The sequence below is a fragment of the Bufo bufo genome, chromosome 5, assembly GCF_905171765.1.
Source record: "Bufo bufo chromosome 5, aBufBuf1.1, whole genome shotgun sequence".
In the NCBI taxonomy this organism is placed as follows: domain Eukaryota; kingdom Metazoa; phylum Chordata; class Amphibia; order Anura; family Bufonidae; genus Bufo; species Bufo bufo.
Genome location: NC_053393.1, coordinates 276,743,038 through 276,763,645, shown reverse-complemented (window position 1 = coordinate 276,763,645; position 20,608 = coordinate 276,743,038). Strand labels below are relative to the sequence as shown.

General features: G+C 44.4%; 1 protein-coding gene across 2 annotated transcripts in view; it reads left to right on the top strand.

Annotated features, from left to right (window-relative positions):
• The window catches only part of MTRR (5-methyltetrahydrofolate-homocysteine methyltransferase reductase), a 1,123,497-nt gene that overhangs the window by 1,021,729 nt on the left and 81,160 nt on the right, over positions 1-20,608 (top strand). For both annotated transcript variants that reach the window (XM_040431866.1, XM_040431867.1), the window contains exon 14: positions 7,109-7,291. In XM_040431866.1, the coding sequence (XP_040287800.1) occupies positions 7,109-7,291 (183 nt within the window). The remainder of the gene's footprint in view (positions 1-7,108; positions 7,292-20,608) is intronic.

The following is a 20,608-nucleotide window of genomic DNA, read 5'->3' as shown; positions in this document are numbered from 1 at the left end:
GGCGCCTCAGGTTCAGATAGCTTTGTTATTCTTATGTTCTGTGTTTTCATTTTCCTTTTCTTTTATTTACCCTGTGTTTCTATTCTTGAGTAGAGATAAGCCAAAATGTGATATATTTTATGCATATGGGGCAGTGGGAGGAGGTTCCTTTCTCCTGAGATATTCGTATAGGCTTTTAACATTGCATTATTTCCATCACAATGGTGTTAAAATTAGGATCCCTTAATGTTAGAGGCCTAAACAGCCCATTTAAGCGCCGCATGTTATGGAAGGAGGCCCTTAATCTTAAATGTGACATCTTTTGTGCGCAAGAGATGCACATACTTGAGAAAGACTCCCACAGGCTCAAGCACAATAGTTTTCCAGTGATCATGCAAGCACATAATACGAAAAAGAAAAGGGGGGTCCTCCTAGCCTTTAAAAACACGGTAGCTCACACAGAAGTCTCCACTCTTTTAGACCAAAGAGGCAGATAGATCATTCAGATCTGCTACCTGAATAATGTGCTGTTCACGGTGGTGGGATTATATGCCCCAAACAAGAAACCGTATCGGTTCCTACACAAACTACTCATTAAAATAAACTCCCTACAGAAAGGTAGGGTCATTATATGTGGGGACTTTAACACTGTTCCTGACCTTTCCCTCGATACCACCTCCTCCACCAGAAATGTCTCGGCTAACTTCACCCAATTATTGTTACGCAATTCCCTTTATGATATATGGCGTATTCTGCACTCGTCAGAAAGGGACTATACATATTTCTCGCCCTCCCACCGTTCCTACTCCCGCATAGACCTGATTCTAGTAGATGGTAGATCCATCAGCCAGATACAAAAAGCGGATATCGGGCTGATCACGTGGTCTGACCACGCACCAGTTACTGTGGAACTTAAGGAACAGTTCCAACATCCCCCTAGTCAACTTTGGAGAGCGAATGATTTAATTCTAGCACATTCCCAATACGCAAAAGAGATCACTAAAGAACTAGGGGAATATTTCCTCTTTAATACAGCCTCTGTTTCTGACCCCTCGATGGTATGGCTCGCGCATAAAGCGTACATAAGAGGAGTTTTGATAAAACTAGGCCACATTGATAAAAAACAGAGGGAGAAAGCCCAGAGGGATCTAATAACTCAAATTGAACGGCTAGAAAAAGCTAACAAAGCTGCTCCAAATGAGAATACATCACACACTTTGAGGTCTCTCAGAGTTAATCTAAGAGAACTCTTGTTACACTCCTATGAATATGCCCTGAAGAAAACTAAAGCCAGGTACTACTCCCAAGCTAATAAGGCAGGTAGCTTGCTCGCAAACAGAATAAAGGCAAGATCCTCTAAATTCCGCATATCATATTTATGGAACTCCGCTAAATCCCAAAAGCTATATGACCCTAAACATATTGCCAATCGGTTTATGGAATTTTACTCCCATCTTTATAATCTGGATCAAGACCCCCCCCCATGTCACCCCTCCTTCTCCCACAGACATAGATAAATTTCTGGACTCACTGTCTCTACCCACTCTCGCCGCGGCGAGTGCAAACTCTCTCACCTCTCCTATAACTGCAGAAGAAATCCTCCGCATAAGAGTCCAGGACCTGATGGCCTATCTAATATGTATTATAAACTGTTTGCCTCAACGTTAGTATCCCATCTTCAGGCTTCCCTGTCTCGTGCTGCATCAGATGGAAAGATGCCAAAAGAAATGTTGGAAGCGGTCATAGTGACGTTGCCGAAACCGGGAAAAGACCCGGATACCCCACAAAACTTCCGCCCAATCTCACTCTTAAATGTGGATCTCAAAATCAATGCGAAATTGATTGCAAATAGGTTAGCCCCTATTATTCCATCCTTAATTAATCCGGACCAAGTGGGCTTTGTGCAACAGAGGCAAATCACTGACAACTCGAGGAGAGTCCTCAACCTAATAGACTTCGCGAATAGGTCCGCAAAACCGGCGCTCTCGGTGCTTGAGAAAATGGGTTTCCCCTCCCAGATGCTGAACGCCATCAAGGCACTATACAAGGACCCCTCAGCACAGGTTTTAGCTAATGGTATCCTATCTGATCCTTTCACACTGTCTAACGGCACGAGACAGGGATGTCCTCTATCCCCACTTATTTTTATCTTATCCATAGAACCTTTAGCCCAGGCTATCCGGAGGGGCCAGAAATAACGGGCATTCAAATAGGTGATAGACAACACCGTATCTCATTGTACGCGGACGACATCATACTTACACTAATCCTGATGCGTCACTATCGGCGGCGATGAATCTAATACGAGAATTTGGTGCCCTGTCATATTATAAGATTAATGAGACCAAATCACAGGTTCTCCCATTGGGTATACCTGCAGACGAGCTAACTCATCTACAGCAAAAATTTCTCCTGGACTGGCGATCAGATGACATTTTATATTTAGGGATCCATCTCTGCTCCACCCCTCAAAACCTGTATAAAGCTAACTTTTCCCAATTAATACCAACACTACAATCTGAACTTAATAATATAGCGAAAACAGAACTATCGTGGATCGGGCGGATAGCCGCGTTCCAGCAACACATTCTCCCAAAAATTTTATATCTGTTCCGGACCATCCCCATCCCGATCCCAAACTCCTTCTTTAAGCTGTCCAATAAAATGCTCAATAAATTTGTGTGGCAAAGGGGCCCACCAAGGATAGCCAGGGTCATAATGAATAGACACAAAAAGAAAGGCGGTCTTAGTCTACCGAACATCTTTGACTATTATATGGCCTCTAGAATCAATCAACTGCGGGCATGGTGGGCGGGCGATGAGTCCATAAATTGGGTCCACATAGAACAGTCCCAAGCTCCCTCACACAATCTTAAAGCCTTATTACTAGCCTACATCAGTACGAAATCACCCATCCCGATTCATTCATTTTTCGTCTTATCTTCATTAACCATTTGGAAGTCGTACGTAGACAAAGTGGCAAATAATCCGGTTTCATTCACACACTTGGCCCCAATAGAATGTCTATCACTGTTAACTCCTGATCTGCAACCGGCATCCTGGAAAGAGAGGGGAATTCTTTCCGTGGGTGATTTGCTGACAAATTCATCGACCAAACCTTACAACAGTCCTACGGCATTTCGAGTGGAGAAATCTTTAAGTATTTGAGAGTCAAACATATCCTGAATGATACTCCTATGTCAATTGGAAATGGGGTTTTACAACTGTTGAAGCATTGGAACCTTCCTAACACATCCTCTTCAGGAATCAAAGCTATCTACTCCCTCCTAGGAAACAAACTTTCCTTCATCAAAACAGCCCCATTCATGGCCTGGGAGAAGGAGCTGGGTCAGTCCTTCTCTCTCATCCAATGGTCTACTGCCGTTGGTGTCGCCACGTCTCACCTCCACTGTGCTACCCATTTTGAATCATATATGAAAACGGTATTGAGATGGTACTTTACTCCTCTCAGACTTAGGCTAATTTACCCAGGTGTTTCCCATACTTGGTGGAGGGGATGTGGCGGAAAGGGGTCACTGTTTCATATCCTATGGGATTATCCCAATCTTAGGGATCTATGGACCCAGATCTTTCAAACAGTTTCTTTATTGACTAAAGTCCAAATTTTGCCTGATCCTGCTCTCGCCCTTTTATTCTTAAAGATAAATGAGATCCCCAGAGAGGCGAGAGTGATCAGTTTACACATTTTTCTACCTACAAATCTACGTATAGTGACCTACTGGAAAAGCTCGAAAATACCATCCCTTTCAGAAATAATAGAAACAGTGGCCACCACTTCTGTTTATGAAAAAATTATGGCGTACAAAGATTTTAGGATGCATAAATATGAGATAGAATGGTCCAAATGGGAGGTTATACAGGCTCGCCCCGAGAGCCCATCCTGATCCCCGATCCATCCTATACTATATGGTGTACTTATAAAGTTCAAATTATCCCTATTTAGGCTTTCTCAGAATGGCTGGATTAGTGTGATATATATATTTGTATGCAATGATGTGACTTACGGATATCCTCACTCTACTCATGTACCCCAATCCCTTCTCTTCCCTCCTCTCCCCCCCCTTTTTTCATCCCCTGCCCTCCTTTATACCTTGTTTATATATCATTTGATTTACTATGTAAAACAAAATTGTAATGACAGAATATATGTCATCTGTACTGCTTGCTCCAGAATAATAAAAAAACATTGACAAGTAAAATCTGTGTGTCATTTGCCAAGTTTTGAAAAACTGCTGGAGCGTTACCAAATCCAAAAGGCCTAACTAGGTATTCATAGTGTCCCTCAGGAGTGCTAAATGCAGTCTTCCACTCATCTAGTTCATGAATGTGAATAAGATTGTAAGCTCACCCTCGCCTATTCTTGCTCATTTAAATGGGAAGTCCATAATTCTTTTATTAGAGGGGGATTTATAGCATTAGGTTAGGTAAAATAGTACATAGCCAAAATAAATGGCTGGCAAAACAGGAGTAGGAAACACTGATCTACTTAAGAATTAACATTAAAGATGTCTTAAATGTCAAGGCAGTACAGGCTTACTTTAAGGTTAGACAATATTTTGCACATTGGGAGGCAGGGGGAAATGTGAATTCTCTCGGTTAAAAAAGCAAAAAAAAAGCAAAATACCATACATGCACAGGGGTACCAGGGGCAGGTTTTATCAGGCACCAGTTGCATAACCGCATGGGTTTTTACCTTTCCATATGACCAGTTTTATGTTTGTCTAATAAAGGCTATTAGGGATGAGCGAATCGACTTCGGATGAAACATTCGAAGACGATTCACATAAAACTTTGTTTCAATACTTTATGGAGCGAGTGAAGTTATTACTTTGCGAACCGAACCCGAGTTCGAGAAATGGTTATTTACAGCAGAAATTAATTTATTAAGGTATTATGCGAAGTCTCGTGAGACTTCGCGAAGTAATAACTTCGGCTCATCGGAGCCAATATATTCTATACAGTATTGAAACAAAGTTTTATGCGAATCGACTTTGGATGTTTCATCCGAAGTCGATTTGCTCATCCCTAAAGGCTGTGTTTATGATATTAAACGAGTTGTCTCACTTCAGAAAATGGCTTTATCATGTAGAGAAAGTTAATACAAGGCCCTTTGTGTGCATTGTGATGGTCCATATTTCTTCTTTCCATCACATTATACACTACTTGTTTCCATGGTTACGACCATCCTGCAATCCAGCAGATGTGGCTCTGCTTGCACACTGTAGGAAAAAGTGCATGCCTATGGTCACACCGGTGGTCCTGGCCACCATAGAGGCCGGCGCCTTTTCCACCCTGGATTGCAAAGTGGTTGTAACGATGGAAACGAGCCGTGTATAATGCGATAAAAAAATGAATCAAGCCAGCAAAGAAGGCATTATGAACAATCACAATGCATTAGTAAGTGACTTTTATTAACTTCCTCTACATGATAAATGCAATTTGCTGAAGTTAGACAATCCATTTAATGCCCCATGAATAAGTGATGTGGGATTTTACATGGAACTATTTTTCACTGTATTTATTATTATTTTTTTTACTAAGGGCCATATTGATCTAATTAAGTTCCCGCTAATGAAGTGTTTCTTCCTGATAACCACCTGCTCTTCAGTTGAGCTGAAGTGCTGCATTTACAGCAGAGTGATCACCTCCATCACTTTATTGTTCGTCCCCATACAGAGTCATTGTTTCCATTTATACAGCACAATCTACTACCTAGAAACAATGTCCGCCTGATAGATTGTTTCACCCGAGGAATGAGTGTCTCTCATTCATCAGTGATCTGCAGCACCTTTACTTGGGCAGATTAACAGGAGCAAAAGTTCGTAGGAACATTCGTTCCAGTAAGCTGCTTAACCAATGGGCAGTGTAAATACTGGAATATTTAAATGGGTTGTCCATATTTGCCTGTTAGAACATTATAATACTTAGAGGTAGTACTGAGACAACTGAAGTAATACAGTTTTAGACATCTCTTATCAAGACTCAATAAATTACATTCTGTGTGACAAAGATCCTTTATGCTTTATATCTGGAATTGCCCTTCAGAGCAGATCTATTTTACATCCTTTGCTCTCATGGTGACACATAGGTTAAAGTGGATCTGTCAGCTAAAAGAGGTTTTACAGCCATATTAAGTATAAGTGTGGCAGTGAGCTGTAAATGGTTTAAAAATAGTTGATACATCCCTGATTCCTCATTGCTGCCTTTTCGACAATGCCATGTCCTTGCTACTTCCCGACACAATAGAAAATGTCTGGGAATACTATGATTGGCTGAGCAGCATTCCAAGTCAATTCCTGATTAGTATTGGAGCAGGAAGGGAAGTGTAGGGGGTACCTGGGTCCTGTCGGGACAGCAGCTGCACGGAATCGGTAAGGTGTCAACTTTTTTTTAACCAATTGCAGCCCTCTGCCACACTTTTTTTTATACGTCTGTAAAGCCCCTTTAATACATTGCTGTATGAAAGGGCAGTTTTGGACAGACTAATAGCTATGGATCCATTATATTCTTTCAGCAATTCTAGTAGCCAAACTGCACAACATATTTTTGTGCTGATTTAGCTACTAGTAGTACATACTTGTAGCAATAATATTCAGTCTTACTAGCAGTAGTGGCTTGTAGTAATAATTTGCTAGTAGTAGGAACCTGAAGCTGTAATATGCAGCCCTTAAATAGGCCAGCATATTAAAGGAGTTGTTCTGGTTGTCCCAACCACCGGGCCTCTACTCATCATGAGAATGGGGGTTCCGTTCCCCCGTTCTGATGGAGTGGTAGATCATGCATGCGCACTGCCACTCCATTCATTCTCTATGTGAGCAACGGAGCTAGCAGAGTTACAGCGCTTCAGTTCCCCTGATCCGTGGGTGTCCACCACATAGGTGATAATTTAAAAACTTGACACAATCCCTTTAAGCTGTCAGATTTGGCTTAACATACATTGTTGCAACATTTTAGAGTTCAGCATAGTTTCAGTCCTGTTTGGACTAATGAAATGAGCACATAAATACAGCCTGTATAAGTTTAATATTTGTAGGAAATTGTTAGAACCTTAACTGTATGGTTTTTGCTTCACTTTCAGTTCTCGCTCATTACATTTCTGTTTTTTTAGGGATGAACTAAGAAGTTTTGTTGAAAATGGTACATTAACCCATTTAAAGGTCTGCTTCTCAAGAGAGGCATCCTGTGCCACTGATGATTATATGCCGAAATATGTCCAGGAATACCTTCAGGTTTTCTCTCAAGATATTGTCCAAATATTGACCAAAGAGAATGGATGCTTTTATGTCTGTGGGTAAGTATTTTATACTATATTGTAATGTTTGTCACAAATCTACAATAGTAGTTATATCATTTTGTGCACTACTCAAGTCATCAGCAAATGTAGAATTTGTAATTCATATTCAAGCCATAGTTAAAAACTGATATGGTTTTAATTGGATTTAAGTAAAACAAATATTTATGGTTTAGATAAAAATCTAATTCTAAACTGCACAGAAGCTTACGTTTCAACAATTTTTGTAGTTACCGACAACCTTTATGGAGCATTTTCCAGAAACTTTGAGAAAATGTGTCGAATAGAAGCATTCCATTATTTTGTGCCTATATAGTACAGGATAGGCCATTATTAAGAAAGTTTAGTTGATGTGCACTTTGTTGTTTGTCTGCCATCCTCATTACTTCTTCCCCTCAAATATAAATCCTACATTTCCCATCATGCCTGGCTTTACAGAGACTGAGCGGTAGAGTTTCATCAAACTGCCCTGCTCTGAGTCCTTTCTAAGGACAGCTATAATAGATCAGTGACACAGGGCTTCTGTCCCCTCACACTTTAGAGTCTCAGTGTATATCATATGTGATGCAGCTTCAGCCTCTCTGCTCTGTTAGCTCTTACATGCAGGAGGAAGGGATACAAGTGTGAAGCTGCATGTCCTAGACCTACACCGGAGAGGCTGCACACAGAGATACAGTACGTATCACTGAAAGCGTGGTTAAAAATGAACTTTTATCAGATATATTAAAATAGTGTAGTAAATTAGGGGCCCTAGGTGAAAAACCACAACACAATCAAAACATGTAATAAATGAAAAAAGTTGGGCAGGGATTTTATTTTTTTAAGGGGGATTCTATCCATAGTTAACCATACCTCGATACCCTAACCAGGAGTCACACCTTGATGGGAGGTGTACTCTGTGCTAGTACCTAACCTAGTGGAACCTAAAAAGGCCCTAAGTAAGTAAGTAGGATATAGAGATAGGTTTGTCCTACAACCTACAAACAACCATAAGCATTGATAACCAAGGGCAAAGTCTCTAAGTATCTATGTATCTAGAAGACATAGAGTAGCGCTATAAAAAAATCACCAGTGCCAAAAAGGCACTTCTAAAAAATACATGTAAGATGACTACCCATGCCAGTAATGCCCAGGATCAGTATTAGTATCACTAATGAAGACCATAACAAAGTTCGAAAATGATCGTGCAAGATAATGCAAAAGCTACACCAAGACTTAAAATGAAGCAACTCAGACTGTCCACCAATAAGATAAACACATAACCATACATATATTGCCTGCCAACATATTGCCTCTATACACATTGATAAGTGTAAAACAGAAATACGACTCACAAGGGAGCCACTGACCCACTCTAAGTTGAAAGCAGGCAGCAGGCCAAGTAGGCCGTGGGCAGAGTATACTCCATGTGGAAATTCCGCGTTTAGATGGACGCCAGGAAGTAGGAGGGGGATACCTCTTCCTTAATAGGCTGAAGGTGTTGGATTCCACAAATTCCTCTCAGGAAGGGGAGCATTGCTTAATTAGAAGGCTGATGGTAACACAGCATTTCAGTCACACCCACCGAGGCACAAGACAGCCAATGGTGTGCACAGTAGATCATAGTACTGCGCACATGACTATTGGAGGGGCGCGGTGGTGGCCGCGCCCACTCGCACACTGCATATCCAATTACTGAAGCAATCATAGTCGGGGCATGACGATTAATGGTGATGTGCACCCACCTACTAAATATTCATATGCTGACGCACATAGCCAACACATCCCCTGAACAGGGAGCATGTCAATACAAATGCAGTATGGTATATACAAATAGAGATGTCGCGAACATAACATTTTCCGTTCGCGAACGGCGAACGCGGATTTTCGCAATTGTTCGCGAACCGGGCGAACCGCCATAGACTTCAATATGCAGGCAAATTTTAAAACCCATAGGGACTCTTTCTGGCCACAATAGTGATGGAAAAGTTGTTTCAAGGGGACTAACACCTGGACTATGGCATGCCGGAGGGGGATCCATGGCAAAACTCCCATGGAAAATTACGTAGTTGACGCAGAGTCGGGTTTTAATCCATAAAGGGCATAAATCACCTAACATTCCTAAATTGTTTGGAATAACGTGCTTTAAAACATCCAGTGTGTGTATACGATCAGGTATGATGTTGTATCGATCAGGTAGTGCAAGGGTTACGCCCGCTTCACAGTGACAGACCAAACTCTGACAAACCAAACTCCCCGTTTAACGCACCCCAAACAACCGCAAACAGTCCATTTGCACTACCGCAAACTCCCCATTTGCACAAGGTTGGATACCAAGCTAGCCATGTCCCGTTCCTTGTCCTCACTGACGTCATTGAAGGTCTCTTCCTCCACCCAGCCACGTACAACACCAAGGGTCCCCGAAAGGTGACAACAAGCCCCCTGAGACGCCTGCTGTGGTTGGTCGTTCACCTCCTCAAAGCCACCTTCCTCCTCTGACTCCTCTTCTTCAGACTCCTCTCTCTGCGTTGCCGCAGGTCCAGCAATCAACTACGACAAGGCTGATTCTGGTGGTGATGGTGACCACAATTCTTCCTCTTCATGCTCATCTACGGCCTGATCCAGCACTCTTCGCAGGGCACGCTCCAGAGAAAAAAGCATATGGGATGAGGTCGATGATGTTGCCTTGGGTTTGACTGACCAGGTTTGTCACCTCCGCAAAAGGACGCATGAGCCTACAGCCATTGTGCATGAGCGTTCAGTAACACGGCCAAAAAATACCCAGCTCCGCAGAGGCTGTCCTCTTTTTTTTAAATAAAAAAAAATCTGTTCTTACCAGTTTAATCTCTGTATTGTCCCCTATCAGGGGCCGGTGTATGGAATAGATTTTAGGAACCGGGAGATGGAAAAAGATGCTTGGTCGTTCCTCTTACTTCCAATTTGGGGCACTGCGCGTGCGCCGTGCAATGTACTGTGCAATCCCAATATGAGTGGTATGTTAAGTAGTACTATTCCTATCAGTTTAATCCCTGTTACGTCCCCTGTGAGGGGCCGGTGTATGGAATAGATTTTAGGAACCGGGAGATGGAAAAAGATGCTTGGTCGGTCCTCTTACTTCCAATTTGGGGCACTGCGCGTTCGGCTTGCAATGTACTGTGCCACCAGATATGAGTGGTGTGTTAAGTAGTACTATTCCTATCAGTTTAATCCCTGTTACGTCCCCTATCAGGGGACGTGTATGGAATAGATTTTAGGAACCGGGAGATGGAAAAAGATGCTTGGTTGGTCCTGCTACATCCAATTTGGGGCACTGCGCGTACGCCTTGCAATGTACTGTGCCACCAGATATGAGTGTTGTGTTAAGTAGTACTATTCCTATCAGTTTAATCCCTGTTACGTCCCCTATCAGGGGCCGGTCTATGGAATAGATTTTAGGAACCGGGAGATGGAAAAAGATGCTTGGTTGGTCCTCCTACTTCCAATTTGGGGCACAGCGCGTGCGCCGTGCAATGTACTGTGCCACCAGATATGAGTGGTGTGTTAAGTAGTACTATTCCTATCAGTTTAATCCCTGTTACGTCCCCTATCAGGGGACGTGTATGGAATAGATTTTAGAAACCGGGAGATGGAAAAAGATGCTTGGTTGGTCCTGCTACATCCAATTTGGGGCACTGGGCGTACGCCTTGCAATGTACTGTGCCACCAGATATGAGTGTTGTGTTAAGTAGTACTATTCCTATCAGTTTAATCCCTGTTACGTCCCCTATCAGGGGCCGGTCTATGGAATCGATTTTTGGAACCGGGAGATGGAAAAAGATGCTTGGTTGGTCCTCCTACTTCCAATTCGGGGCACAGCGCGTGCGCCGTGCAATGTACTGTGCCACCAGATATGAGTGGTATGTTAAGTAGTACTATTCCTATCAGTTTAATACCTGTTACGTCCCCTATCAGGTGACGTGTATGGAATAGATTTTAGACAACCGCAAAGAGTTGTCAATAGTTGACACACTCATGACATAAATTTTATTCCTCTATGCGTCAATCTTGGTGTAGTGATGACTGTGCTCGTGCGCACGTTTGGGAGATTGCAGGCGATGGCAGTTTTTCAAAGCCTATGGTCGTGCTGAGGTAGTTCAGTGACAGTTAAGTGACCCAGAAAACAATTATTCTGCAGTGTGGGCCCATTGTTGGCCTAGTAGGCTTTAATGATCACCTTAGATGATCACAAAGAAAGTTAATGTTTTTTCTATGCAAAATTATCCAGCCGATCGCTTTTGGTCTGTTCACAATGAAGCAACGACCTTATCATCTGGGGTGTGCCAACACACTCATATAGGTGGTCGCTTCATTGTGATACGCAAGCCCCTTCACCACAACAAGGTAACGATCACAAAGGGGAATTGACACATGTATGTGCATTTTTTTTGTTTTGTTTTTGCAGCCACAGTGCAGCACCAGAGGCCAGAAAAATTAGGCATGTACACATGCCTGAAAAATTTGGTATTGTTGCAGCCGCTGATGTTGCACTAAAACATTGCGGCTTGAACCCTAGTTGGTGGCGGATAAGTCACGCAAGTCATCCGGCATGCAGAGATAAAATACAGCAGCGTGTGGACCATTTTTAGCCCAAGGCAGCTCATCTCATCAGGCCGTTTTTAGTCAAATGTATCGCCCACTGTCAGTCCCTTCGGGATCCATGCCTCATTCATCTTAATAAAGGTGAGGTAATCTATACTTTTTTGACCTAGGCGACTTCTCTTCTCAGTGACAATACCTCCTGCTGCACTGAAGGTCCTTTCTGACAGGACACTTGAAGCGGGGCAGGCCAGAAGTTCTATCGCAAATTGGGATAGCTCAGGCTACAGGTCAAGCCTGCACACCCAGTAGTCAAGGGGTTCATCGCTCCTCAGAGTGTCGATATCTGCAGTTAAGGCGAGGTAGTCTGCTTACTGTCGGTCGAGTCGTTCTCTGAGGGTGGACCGCGAAGGGCTGTGGTGATGCGTAGCACTTAAAAAGCTCTGCATGTCCTCCATCAACAACACATCTGTAAAGCGTCCTGTCCTTGCCGGCGTGGTCGTGGTAGGAGGAGGATTACTTTCACCTCTTCCCCTGTTAGATTCCCATTGTGCTGTGACATCACCCTTATGCGCTGTGTAAAGCATACTTTTTAATTTATTTTGGAACTGCTGCATCCTTTCTGACTTCCTTGTAATTCGGTAACATTTCAGGCACTTTCTGCTTATACCGGGGGTCTAGTAGCGTGGCCACCCAGTACAGGTTGTTCTCCTTCAGCCTTTTTATACAAAAATCCCTCAACAGGCACGACAGCATGAAAGACCCCATTTGCACAAGGTTGGATGCCGAGCTACTCATGTCCCGTTCCTCGTCCTCACTGATCTCACTGAAGGTCTGTTCTTCCCCCCAGCCACGTACAACACCACGGGTACCAGATAGGTGACAACAAGCACCCTGGGATGCCTGCTGTGGTTGGTCTTCCTCCTCCTCAAAGCCACATTCCTCCTCTGACTCCTCTTCCTCAGACTCCTCTTCCAGCGTTGCCGCAGGTCCAGCAAGCGATGCTGATAAGGCTGTTTCTGGTGGTGATGGTGACCACAACTCTTCCTCTTCCTCTTCACGCTCATCTACGGACTGATCGAGCACTCTTTGCAGGGCACGCTCCAGGAAGAAAACAAATGGGATGATGTTGCTGATGGTGCCTTCAGTGCGACTGACTAGGTTTGTCACCTCCTCAAAATGACGCATGAGCCTACAGGCATTGCGCATGAGCGTCCAATAACGTGGCAAAAAAATTCCCAGCTCCGCAGAGGCTGTCCTAGCACCCCGGTCATACAAATACTTGTTGACAGCTTTTTCTTGTTGGAGCAGGGGGTTGAACATTAGGAGTGTTGAATTCCAACGTGTCGGGCTGTTGCAAATCAAGCGGCTCACTGGCATGTTGTTTCACCGCTGAATAGCTGAAAAGTGCTCTATGGCCGTGTAGGAACACCTGAAATGGCCACACACCTTCCTGGCCTGCTTGAGGACGTCCTGTAAGCCTGGGTATTTATACACAAAGTGTTGTACAATCAGATTCAACACATGTGCCATGCACGGCACATGTGTCAAATTGCCCAAATTCAATGCCGCCAACAAATTGCTTCCGTTGTCAAACACCACTTTGCCGATCTCCAGTTGGTGCGGAGTCAGCCACTGATCCACCTGTGCGTTCAGGGCGGACAGGAGTGCTGGTCCGGTGTGACTCTCTGCTTTCAGGCAAGTCAACCCCAAGACGGCGTGACACTGTCGTATCCGGGATGTGGAATAGCCCCTGGGGAGCTGGGGGGGTGCAGTTGATGTGGAGCAAGACGCAGCAGCAGAAGAGGACTCAGCCGAGGAGGTTATCGAAGAGGATGGAGTAGGAGGAGTAGAGGAGGTGGCAGCAGGCCTGCCTGCAAGTCGTGGCAGTGTCACCAACTCCTCTGCAGAGCCACGCATTCCATGCTTGGCAGCCATCAGCAGGTTTACCCAATGCGCAGTGTACGTGATATACCTGCCCTGACCGTGCTTTGCAGACCAGGTATCAGTGGTCAGATGGACCCTTGCCCCAACACTGTGTGCCAGACATTCCTTTTCCACAATAGAGTACAGATTGGGGATTGCCTTTTGTGAAAAGAAATTTCGGCCGGGTACCCTCCACTGTGGTGTCCCAATAGCTACAAATTTTTTGAAGGCCTCAGACTCCACCAGCTTGTATGGTAAAAGCTGGCGGGCTAAGAGTTCCGACAAGCCAGCTGTCAGACTCCGGGCAAGGGGGTGACTCTGTGACATTGGCTTCTTACGCTCAAACATTTCCTTGACAGACACCTGACTGTGGGCAGATGAGATGGAACTGCTGAAGGTGAGAGGCGGAGTGGCGGGTGGTTGAGAGGGGGCAAGGAGGACAGCAGTGGTTGACGTGGCTGAAGATGCTGGACAAGGAGGAGGATGGTGGCTTTGAGCTTGTGTGCTGCTTGTATTCGTCATCATGTGTTGATCCCATAGGCGTTTGTGATGTGAGATTATGTGCCTTCGCAAAGCAGTTGTACCTAGGTGGGTGTTGGATTTCCCACGACTCAGTTTCTTTTGGCACAGGTTGCAAATGGCATCGCTGTTATCAGAGGCAGACACACAAAAAAAATGCCACACTGCTGAGCTTTGCAATGACGGCATTCTGGTGGTGGCAACAGCATGCGTTGATTGGCGTGCTGTCTGGCTGACCCCGGGTGCCGATACATGCTGTCTGACTGTGCCACTAGCTCCTTGAGACGACCTCCCCCTGCTTCCAACTCGTCTCCTCCTCCTCTCTGTCTCCCCATCTGAACTTTCCCACTGTTCTTCTTCTCTTCGAGCGGGCACCAACGTGACATCCACGGACACATCGTCATCATCAACCGCTTCACTTGTATCTGACAACTCAGTAAAGGAAGCAGCAGCGGGTACAACATCATCATCATCACACCGTACGTTCATGTGTGTAATGCTGCCTGACTGAGACATATCCCTGTTATCTACATCCTCAGGCAATAATGGTTGCACATCACTCATTTCTTCCAACTGATGTGTAAATAACTCCTCTGACAGATCAAGTGAAGCAGCTGTGTTGGTGGAGGCGGCAGGCGGGCGAGTGGTAACTTGAGAGGTGCCTGAAGCTGAGCTGGAGGAGGATGGTGCGTCAAGTTTCCGAGCGGAAGCTGTAGAAGATTGGGTGTCCTGTGTTAGCCAGTCAACTATATCCTCAGAACTTTTCGAGTTCAGGGTACGTGGCCTCTGAACACTGGGCATTATTCTAGGGCCAAAGGGAATCACAGCACCACGACCACGACGGCCCCTGCGGGGTGGCCTGCCTCTGCCTGTCATTTTTTTAAAATTAGTTTAGTTGTACTATGCGTGCAAGCTACTGTGACACCAGATATGAGTGGCACTGTGCACTGGCAGAAGTTGGCAGAGTAGACGCTGTAGGCCTGACACACACGCTTGCAGGCAACTAACTGCTATTATATTACAGTCAAAATAGTTGTTGTTTTTTTAAATGTAATCTACTATGACACCAGGTATGAGTGGCACTGTGCACTGGCAGAAGTTGGCAGAGTAGACGCTGTAGGCCTGACACACACGCTTGCAGGCAACTAACTGCTATTATATTACAGTCAAAATTATATATTTTTTTAAATGTAATCTACTATGACACCAGATATGAGTGGCACTGTGCACTGGCAGAAGTTGGCAGAGTAGACGCTGTAGGCCTGACACACACGCTTGCAGGCAACTAACTGCTATTATATTACAGTCAAAATATATATATTTTTTTTTAATGTAATCTACTATGACACCAGATATGAGTGCCACTGTGCACTGGCAGAAGTTGGCAGAGTAGACGCTGTAGGCCTGACACACACGCTTGCAGGCAACTAACTGCTATTATATTACAGTCAAAATATATATATATTTTTTTTAATGTAATCTACTATGACACCAGATATGAGTGGCACTGTGCACTGGCAGAAGTTGGCAGAGTAGACGCTGTAGGCCTGACACACACGCTTGCAGGCAACTAACTGCTATTATATTACAGTCAAAATTGTTTTTGTTTTTTTAAATGTAATCTACTATGACACCAGATATGAGTGGCACTGTGCACTGGCAGAAGTTGGCAGAGTAGACGCTGTAGGCCTGACACACACGCTTGCAGGCAACTAACTGCTATTATATTACAGTCAAAATTATCATTTTTTTTTATTTAATCTACTATGACACCAGATATGAGTGGCACTGTGCACTGGCAGAAGTTGGCAGAGTAGACGCTGTAGGCCTGACACACACGCTTGCAGGCAACTAACTGCTATTATATTACAGTCAAAATTGTTTTTGTTTTTTTTAATGTAATCTACTATGACACCAGATATGAGTGGCACTGTGCACTGGCAGAAGTTGGCAGAGTAGACACTGTAGGCCTGACACACACGCTTGCAGGCAACTAACTGCTATTATATTACAGTCAAAATTATAATTTTTTTTTATTTAATCTACTATGACACCAGATATGAGTGGCACTGTGCACTGGCAGAAGTTGGCAGAGTAAACGCTGTAGGCCTGACACACATGCTTGCAGGCAACTAACTACTATTATATTACAGTCAAAATTGTTTTTTGTTTTTTTTATGTAATCTACTATGACGCCAGGTATGAGTGGCACTGGGCACTGGCAGAAGTTGGCAGAGTAGACACTGTAGGTCTGACACACACGCTTGCAAGCAACTAACTGCAATTATATTACAGTCAAAAAATGTTTTTATTTTTTTAAATGCAAGCTACTGTGACACCAGATATGAGTGGTGGTACTGGGCAAGTGGGCACAGTATACGCTGTGAGCCTGACACACACGCTGGCAGGCAACTGCAATTAGATTACAGAGGGAAAAAAAGCAGACTGATGTACTAGCCCTAAAAAGGGATTTTTGGGGTGCTGTCAGGACGCTGTCCTTACAGCAGAGATCAGATGAGTCTTTCAGGACTGGAGTGGACACTGAATACACTGGCCTAGCTATCGATTTCCCTATTAAATCAGCAGCAGCTACACTGTCCCTCCTCTCACTAAGACTGCAGCTTCCGAATGAATCTAAAATGGATGCTGTCCAGGAGGTGGGAGGGTCTGGGAGGGAGGGTGTGCTGCTGATTGGCTGGAATGTGTCTGCTGACTGTGAGGTACAGGGTCAAAGTTTACTCAATGATGAGGCGGGCGGACCGAACATCGCATATGTTCGCCCGCCGCGGCAAACGCGAACAAGCTATGTTCGCCGGCGAATCGTTCGAGACATCTCTATATACAAAGAATGTATGAATGATCATGCAAGATAATGCAAAAGCGACACCAAGGCTTACAATGAAACCGCTCAGACTGTCCACCAAAGGGTGCAGTTGAGTCAGAGCTATCATCCTCAGATATTGCAAATTCTGACTCTGAGACACAACCACCTATTCCAGCCTTCTCTGGGCAGGGTAGAGGCCAATCCAGAGTTAGGGGTCGGGTGGGAATAGATGGCAGCATTGTGGCGTAGGCTGGGGAAAGGGGTTTCCATGAAGACTCCTCCTAAATGCTCTCATCTTCCAATTACTCACCTGCTGCTGGATCTTCTGTCCAGTCGGCTACCTCCATAACCCAAATTCTTTCAACCACATCTTTTTCCCCAGCGCCTCCACAACGGCACTCCAGGAGGGTGTACCCGCCTCCCCAGGACAGGAAACAACGTAGAAGCTCAATCTTAAAAGGCCCCCTCCCCTTACCTGCTTCAGTTTGTTGTTTCCTGTCCTCGGGATCGCGTGGAAGCAGCTCCTGCCATGTCAGGGGTTCAAGGATCACACAGCCTAAATAATGTTGCCCCATCCGGGAGGGACGTGCAGAGGTTGGGGTCTGGCTCATTTCCCTGTCCCAGTTCCTTCGACATAAGTCCTTCCACATTATTGTATCCCTCACTGGTGTGGTGCTGGTGTTTAAAAAAGGAGTCACCATAGTTAGAGCCCTAAAAGTTCTTAATTATTACCTTACATGGCAGGGACACCAGCACCAAAAGATCTGCTGAGGATTCATTAACTCGGAAGAAATGTGCAATTTGTAGAAAATCCCTACTCTCCAAAACAAAGAAAACGTTATGTCTAAGATGCACGGACAAGATAGTTTCTGAGGAGTCACTCTCTTTCCTTGAATCAATCAGAAGCATGATTAAGGAAGAGGTTAAATCAGCGATTGATACAAGGCTACCGCCGTGTTCTCCTCAGCCCTCTACCCACAAAGATCTCAGTTGTCGGAACTTCAGTTGGAGCCTGACTCTGAAGAGGGAGAGGTATTATCACTCGGAGAATCTGAATCCTCCGATGATGAATCAGGGAAGCCCCTTTGTAGCCCAGAGGATACAGAAAAGTTATTAAAGACCATCAGGGCTACGATGAAAATAGAGGAAGTTAAAGAGCCTCAGTCCATTCAGGACAGAATGTTCCAGGGACTGGGAGAGAAGAAAAGGAAGGTCTTTCCCACACATAATAACATTAAAATGTTGATTAATAAAGAATGGAAAGATCTGGAGAAGAAGAATGTAATTCCCACTTCCTTTAAGAGGAAATATCCGTTCGCTGCGGATCCTATGGATAAGAAATGCGAGGGTCTTTTAAAACGTGCATGGGAAACAAACACAGCAATGCAATTAATAAAGAATGGACCCAGCATAGCCGCCACCTGTACCTCAAGATCCCTGTCAGTCTGGTTAACACAGCTTGAAGAACACTTGGCGACAGGGACGCAAAGGGAAGAGATCCTGGCATCAATACGTATCTTAGAACAGGCTTGTAATTTCTTGTCGGACGCATCTGCAGACCTGGTGAAACTCTCTGCCAGATCCTCAGCCCTCTCCAATTCCACAAGAAGAGCTATATGGCTCAGATCTTGATGGTGATGCCAGTTCGAAAAGTTGGCTATGCTCTATTCCGTGTGAGGGAGATAAGCTGTTAGGGTTAGTCCTTGAAGACATCTTGGATAAAGCATCGGACAAGAAAAAAGGATTCCCTTCGGAATCAAAATTCTTTCAACAGCGCCGATCCTTTCGAAATCAAAAGAAAACTAAACCAGACCAGAAAAGCAAAGACAGTACTGGAAGATGGCAATCCTCCAAAGGAAGAGGGAAGGGGTTTCTATTCAACCCTGAATCCACTTCAAAACCTGGCCAATGACACCAGGCTTCAAGTAGGTGGCAGGTTAAAAATGTTCTCTATGGCCTGGGAAGAAATTTCATCTTCCCATGGGTTATAAATACCATAGGCATGGGGTACAAACTAGAGTTCGACACGCCTCCACCAGATTTTTTCACCGTCAACAGGCCATTAAAAAAATCTGAAAAACAGCAAGCCTTAGAAATAGAAATATTATTTCTCCTAAAAAAAAGGAGTAATTGTTCCAGTCCCGAGACACCAAAAACCAAACAATTCCTTCAGACTAATAATCAATTTAAGGAAACTAAACAAATACATGAGCTACAAAAGATTCAAAATGGAATTGATCAGATCCACAGTGATTCTCCTATCTCGCAACTGTTACATGGTAACTATAGACCTCTCTGACGCATATTACCATGTTCCCTTTACACAGAGCATACCAAAGGTATCTCAGAATTGCAATACTCCTAGGAGGTCAGGAGTACCACTTTCAGTTCCAGGCACTCCCTTTCGGGCTGTCTTCAGCCCCAAGAATATTTTCAAAAATTATGGCCGAGGTGACGGGATATTTACATCTTTAAGGAAAAATAGTGGTCCCATATTTAGACGACCTTTTAATAGCAGGTTCATCTCTTCAGGGCCTCCAGGGGCATCTGAAGATGGTGCAAAAAAAGCTAGTAGAGTTAGGCTGGCTAATAAATATCAAAAAATCAGACCTGGTTCCCAGTCAACAGAAGAAATACTTAGGAATCCTGCTAGATTCACACAAACTTATGTCCTTTTTACCTCCAGAAAAGCAGATGGTAATAAGTCAAAAGATCTCCCAATTCTGTGAATCCAGTAGAGTGGCCATCAGGGACCTCATGAGACTGTTGGGACATCTAACATCCACTATTCCCGCAGTCCAATGGGCCCAGCATCATACAAGGACACTGCAGAGTTTCCTTCTGGAATTCTGGGACGGGAATCAGAATTCTTTAAACAGGAGAGTGAAAATTCCAGAAAAAGTGAAATGTCTCTCTTCTGGTGGCAGAAAAAGAAAAATCTCCAAAGAGGAGTTTTTTGGCGGCTGGCAGATCAGATCATTATAACAACAGATGCCAGCAGCCAAGGATGGGGAGGCTACACAGGAAATCAGGTGGTCCAGGGCACCTGGAGTCCAGGAATGTCTGCTGTCTCTTCGAACATGAGAGAGCTGTCGGCAGTCTTGAAGGTACTTATGTGTCTTCTTCCGCATGTGAAATCCCATCACATAAAGATATTGTCCGACAACGCTACCACATAAACTGGCAGGGGGTACAAGAAGCAGAGAACTACAACAACTACAACAACTGGGCAGATAAAAATATAAAATCCCTGGTAGCTGTCCATCTAAAAGGCGAGGAAAACAGAGTGGTGGATTATCTCAGCAGAAAAGATCTAAGAGTGGGAGAGTGGTCATTGTATCCCAACATGTTCAGACAGATATCTCTCAGATGGGGGTTACCAAAGGTAGATCTCTTCGTAAATCAGAAGAACAGACAACTCTATTTATTCGGTTCCCTCTCCAGCAGGGATCAGCCACTAATGGTGGATGCCCTGTCATGTCCGTGGCCAAAGG